General features: G+C 58.7%; 1 protein-coding gene across 1 annotated transcript; it reads left to right on the plus strand.

The window, feature by feature from the left end:
• Window positions 1-344: 344 nt before the first annotated feature.
• On the plus strand, window positions 345-5317 carry GPATCH3 (G-patch domain containing 3). The gene is made up of 7 exons (XM_032710109.1): window positions 345-678; window positions 918-1348; window positions 2535-2709; window positions 3554-3613; window positions 3885-4006; window positions 4183-4310; window positions 4918-5317. Exons 1-7 carry the CDS (start codon window positions 345-347, stop codon window positions 5135-5137), a joined length of 1470 nt encoding a protein of 489 aa, XP_032566000.1. The 3' UTR covers window positions 5138-5317.
• Window positions 5318-6046: the final 729 nt, after the last annotated feature.

Genomic DNA, 6046 nt, shown 5'->3' on the forward strand with positions numbered 1-6046 from the left:
CCTGTGACTCCCCCAGGGTCTCTCTGTCCCCAGGGCTTGTGACACTCACCCACTGGGTTCTCTCTGTCCCCAAGGCCTGTGACCCCCCCCAGGGCCTGTGACCCACCCGAGGCTCTTTGTGTCCTGAAGGCCTGCGACCCCCTGAGACCCCTGTGAGCTGAGACCTCTGCCAGGTTCTCTCTGTCGCCATGTCCTGTGACCCCTCAGGGTCTCTCTGTGTCCCCAGAACCTGTGACACTCCCCGCGCTCCCCCGCCCGCACCGCGCTCTCCGTCCACCAGGCGGCGCCCTCTCTCCCTCCCTGCCCCTGACGTCATCTCCCCGCGCCCGCGCCGTCGCTCCAAGATGGCGGCGCCCAGCGGCAGCGGCGGCGATGGCGGCCCGGCCCGGTACTGCCTGGTCAGCGGCATCCCCGCCGCGCTCCGCTCCGCGCACCTCCGCGCCTACTTCAGCCAGTTCCTGGAGGCCGGCGGCTTCCTCTGCTTCCACTACCGCCACCGTCCCGAGCGCCCGCTGGCGGCGGCGGGGCCGCGCACCTGCTCGTGCCTGGTGTCGGTGAGGCCCGGCCGCGCCCGCCGCTTCGTCCGCATGTACTCGGGGAAGCGCTGGGTCGGGCCCGGCGGGGCCGCGCTGCCCGGCCGCTGCCTCATCCGCAGGGTCCGCCTGAGTCCCGCGACAGGTACGGGCGGGCACCGGGGAGGGCCGGTTGCGGGCCTGGGGGGTGCTCGGACCGACACTCTGCAGCCAAGCTTGAAGGGTTAACACCCCTTATGGAGCTTCCTTAGTGCTTTAAATTTACTATGAGGCGAGAAGAGCCCGTTTGGGCCCTGCTTATCCCCCTCGTGCTCGGGAGGGCCCTGTTTTACCCCTCTCAGGTGGCTTGTGGGCCTCCCCCCAAACATTCCTTCTCTTTTCCAGGCTCGGAGGCGTCTCCCAGCAGCCAGGACCAGACGGCTGCCGGGGAATCTGTGACAGAGGCGGAGCTGAAGCGCCTGCCCGAGTTCAACCCCCCCTCCTTCATGCCTTTTGGGAACGTGGGCACCCCCTTGAGCGTGTTCCTGGAGCTGATCCGGGCCTGCCGGCTGCCTCCCCGGATTATCAAGAAGCTGCAGCTGGATTTCCCAAAGACTGGCTCATCCCGGAGGTATGGGAATGTGCCCTTTGAATACCAGGACACTGAGACAGTGGTGGAGGAAGGAGGAGTTTACACTGCTGCAGGGGATGAGATCACCGAGGGAGAGGGGCCTGAGCCAACCCCGGGGTTGACTCGCCCAGCCCGGCCCGAGGAGGAGGAGGAGGAGGAGGAGGAGGAGAGGCAGCAGGAGGAAGAGGAGTCTCACTCAGATGATGTAAGTGGAATATTCCAGCACCGACCGAGCCCAGCAGAGCTGGGAGGGCATGTAGAGCTCAATTTTAACTGTACTGTATAAATTACATGTCTAAGAAAATGATGTTAAAATAGAATTGTTCACCTCTTGGTGCATGGGCAGTGGGGGCATGAACCCCCCAAAAACTGCTTGTCCAGAGCAAGGTGGTTGTAAGGGTTGAGCCTAAAGGGTTTGGTCAGGGTTTATCCCAAAGGCTCTGGTGGGGGTTGAGCCCAAGGGGTTTGGCCCAAGGAGCTGATGCTGCAGAGCAGACCCTGGCAGATTGGCCCAGCTCTGCTTTGCCTACACATGAGGTGACCAGAGGCTCAGGCCCGTGTTTGTGTGCTGGAAAAGGACATGCAGAGCTGCACAAATGGCTGACCTCGAATGCTCCTGGGACTGAAGTTTAGTCACTGTGAGGAAAATGGCCTTTGTGACAAAGGCTCCTGGAGCCCTGGGCAGGGCAGGCTCTGTGGAGCCATCCCTGCCTGGCAGACGCCTGTCTGGCCTGTTCTCCCAAACCTCTGTCATTACAGATCCCCAGGCAAGCCATTCCCGTTCTCTCCTCCACCAGAACTAACTCAGATGCCAAATCTTTGCTGCAGTTCCACCCCATTAGTTTTTCCTGGCAACAGCGGGCACAGAGGGCGCTTTGTTCCCTCCTTTTATTCAGCTTTTCCTTCTCCAGACTAAACAGACTCCTCCAGCTGTTTTTCACGGGCTGTTTCCTGGATCTCCAGCCGTTCTTTTGGCTGTTCCTGCCCTGGAAAGGCTGTGCCCAGAGCTGGGCAGGCAGCAGTGGAGCTGTCAGCCTGCCCTGTGCCTGTGCCAGCAAGCTGCTTCCCGGGAAACCCACACAATCTCCTTAGGGATCAACTGGAGTGGAATTAATTCGTTGCTTAGTGCTGACTCCAGGTCCAGCACACCTGCTCCTTAAATGGGCATCCCTGCAGTGGGTGTGAGGTGTGGGATTTCTCAGTGCTGACTCTGGAAGTGGCATTAGTCAAGGAATGAGCTCATCCGCACCCGTCGTGTCGGGGCCTGAGAGCTGCAGGCTGGGACCAGCTCTGTCAGTGGGGCTGTTCCACAGGGAGGGTGTTGGGATGGGGGCAGGGGGCAGGGAGGGGGCTGTGCTGGTGTCACCCACCCTGTGCCACCTCCCCTGCAGGACAATGACACCTGTGAGGAGTGGGAGAGGCACGAGGCCCTGCACGAGGACGTGACCAAGCAGGGCCGTGTGGAGGAGCGGCTCTTCGAGGAGGAGATCGAGCTCAAGTGGGAGAAAGGAGGCTCTGGCCTCGTGTTCTACACAGATGCCCAGTTCTGGCAGGAGGAGAACGGAGGTAACGTTGGTGTTTGTGTCACTGAGCCCCCACCAACCCCCAGGAGCAGGTTTAACCCCCTGCAAACAGTCCAGCTCAGCTGCAGCCACCGGCACCTTGCCATCACTTTTTAATCTTCCCTTGGTCACAAAACTGGCAACTTGCTCACAATCCAGTCACCAGAGACCCCAGTGGTGCTGCCTCTGCCTCTTCTGTGGGCACTGGGATTTGGGGAGTCTCTAATGCCATTTCAGTGCTGGGCACTGTTGAGGCACCATCTCAAATGCTGTGCCCAGTTCTGGGCCCTCACTGCAAGAGAGACATTGAAGGGCTGGAGAATGTCCAGAGAAGGGAATGGAGCTGGAAAAGGGGCTGGAGCAGCTGAGGGAGCTGGGGGGGCTCAGCCTGGAGAAAAGGAGGCACAGGGGGGACCTTCTTGCTTTCTGCAACTCCCTGACAGGAGGGGGGAGCTGGGGGAAGTCGGGCTCTGCTCCCAGGGAACGAGGGACAGGAGGAGAGAAAATGGCTTTAAGTTGTGCCAGGGGAGGTTCATGTTGGATTTTGGGGAAAATATCTTCACTGAAAGGGCTGTCAGACATTGGAAGGGGCTGCCCAGGGAGGTGATGGAGTCCCCATCCCTGGAAGTGTCCAAGGAAAGACTGGGCCTGGCACTCAGTGCTCTGGGCTGGGGGACAAGGTGGGGATCAGGTACAGGGTGGACCTGAAGATTTTGGAGGTCTTTCCCAGCCTTAATGGTTCTGTGATTCCTTCCCATTTTGTTAGAGAAAATAGGGAGCTGGACTACCAGCAAACAGCTCTTGTGTGTCAGACTTCACTAAAACTGCTGCTTCCCTTCTCTTGGCAGACTTTGACGAGCAGACAGCGGACGACTGGGACGTGGACATGAGCATCTACTATGATAAAGGTATCAGAGCTGAACCTCTCCCCCCATCCTGAGGAGACTAGGGAGGCTGGGAAATTCTGACCCTGCAGAATCTGGGGAGCTCTTTGCCTCTGTCATCCTTTGAAAGCGTCCAAGACGTCAGTGAACTTGAAACAGTGTTTTTCTGGTCTGGCGGCGAGAGTTGCCAAAAAGAACAGGTTCTACCTCCTCTGCCTGGTGCTCTGGGGGAAGTGACAGAGCTGTACAGCTTCCCTGAGCTGTGCTGCCCTGACTCTGGCTTCTTTCTCCCTAGATGGAGGTGATAAGGATGCTCGGGACTCGGTGCAGATGTGGCTGGAGCAGCGGCTCCGGGATGGGTTGGAGGAGGGGTCTGTGTCAGGGCAGCAGATTGGAACCTTCGAGAGATACACCAAGGTGAGCTCTGGACACCTGCTCAGGGGCAGGGCAGGAAGGGCTGGGGTGGTGATGGTGCCCAGAGGATGTGGATTAGGGGGAGGAGAGGCCTTGGATGTGGGGAGGGGGCAGAAAGTTCTGGGAAGATGAGGTTGGGCTTTGTCCAGCAACTCTGTGATGTTCTCCCCTCCTCCCAGGGCTTTGGCAGGAAGGTGCTGGAGCAGCAGGGCTGGACAGAGGGGCTGGGCCTGGGGAGCAGCAACTCTGGGATGGCTGAAGCTCTGGATAACGAGGGTCAGAACCCCAGATGCAAGAGGGGGCTGGGGTAAGTACCCAAGTGCCAGCCTGTGCTCAGAGCTCTGCTCGGGCTCTCAGCACCCCCAGCTGAGTGGCTGGAGCAGAGTGGGAACCAGAACTGGAAGGCTGTCCCAGGAATCTGCCTTTCCCTGCACAGCTGGGGCTGCCACAGCTCTCCAGAGCTAAATACACTCCTCTTCCTGGCAGTCCAGGGCTCCTTAGTGGAGACTGTGGAGTTAGAGCAGGACTGGAACCATGTGCAGGGTCCTGCAGCAGAGACACAGAGGAAGGACTGAGGGTCCCCACCCCTACCTACCCTGTGGGGTTTCTGGAGGCTTTTTGGGGTGCTGTGTTTGACCATGAGGGCTGGCTCTTGTTCTAGAGCAGCCAGGAATAGCACACTGGTCCACATCTTCCCTGCATCACTGGCACAGGTTGCCCAGAGAAGCTGTGGCTGCCCCATCCCTGGAAGTGTCCAAGGCCAGGTTGGAGCAACCTGGTCTAGTTGGAAGATGTCCCTTCCAACCCAAACCATTCCCTGATTCCATGATCATGCGAAGGAAATGATCAGGGAAGCACAGGGTTGCCTGGCTGCCTCACCAACCTCCAACCAAACCTTTCCTGCTTCCCTCCAGGTACCACGGGGAGAAGCTGCCAACCTTCCTCAAGGGGAAGAAGCCCCGGAGGGACAATCCCATCCTCATCTCCACCATCTATGATGACCCTGAGCCCCAGGACATGGGGGACCAGCTGCTCCGGCGCCAGCCCCCCACTGCCATGAAGTACAGGCAGGACATGGCCTTTGTCCGGGCATCTCACCCTGCCCTGGGCAGCCTCAGGTCCCAGTCCCAGTGAGCAGGGACTGCCACAGCCTTGGGATCTGCTCCCCAATCCAGGCTGGCTCCTGGTCTCGGGGGTGGAGCAGAGTGTTTATATTTTTTAATTTATTCTTAGAAAATTTTTTGGTTTATTTCAGAAAGATTTTGTAATAAAAATTGCCTCAGCAAGGGGTTTTTTCTTCCCCTCCTAATTGAACCGTTCGGATGAGGGGAAGGAATGTTGTTTGTTCAGTGGGAACTGGGGGTTGCGTTTCTGGGTGGGGGTTTAAAACTGATATTAGTGCTGGGATCAAGCAAACCTGAGTGCTCAGTGAGCCTAAAAAGCCAGAACTCATAGTCCAGGGCTGCCTGAGACCCGGGGAAGGACAAGTACAGGCAGGGCCGGCCGTGGCACCGTAACTGTCCTGCCAACAGCTCCCTGCTGGCCACAGCTCCGCGTTGCCTGGGCGTGGCGATCCCACACTCCCGGGAGAAACTCGCCGGGATGAAAGGCTTGTCCTGGCAGCCTCCAAGGAATTCTGCGGGAGGCGTTTCCCCGTGGCCGGGCGGGCGTAGCGGGCGCTCCTTCCACGGCTTCCCAACCTGCTCTGCCCTGTTTTCCTGACACAGGCACTCTGGAGAGGGGAGAGCCTTCGGCACAGTGACCCAGGGCTGCAGGGTGAAGTGGGAATGGGTGAAGGCCAGGCCTCGTGTGCTTCCCTTAAGGATATTGCTGTGTCAGGGAGGAATTTCACCTTTACCTTCTGTTGTAGCCGTGTGAGGGTTGGCCTCTTCTCCCAGCACCTAGTGATAGGATGAGAGGACACAGTCTTAAGCTGCACCAGGGGAAGTTTAGGTTGGACATTAAGAAGAATTTCCTCACAGAAAGGGTGATTAGATCTTGGAATGGGCTGCTCAGGGAGCTGGTAGAGTCACCGTTCCCTGG

The sequence above is a fragment of the Chiroxiphia lanceolata genome, chromosome 24 (assembly GCF_009829145.1).
Source record: "Chiroxiphia lanceolata isolate bChiLan1 chromosome 24, bChiLan1.pri, whole genome shotgun sequence".
Taxonomy (NCBI): domain Eukaryota; kingdom Metazoa; phylum Chordata; class Aves; order Passeriformes; family Pipridae; genus Chiroxiphia; species Chiroxiphia lanceolata.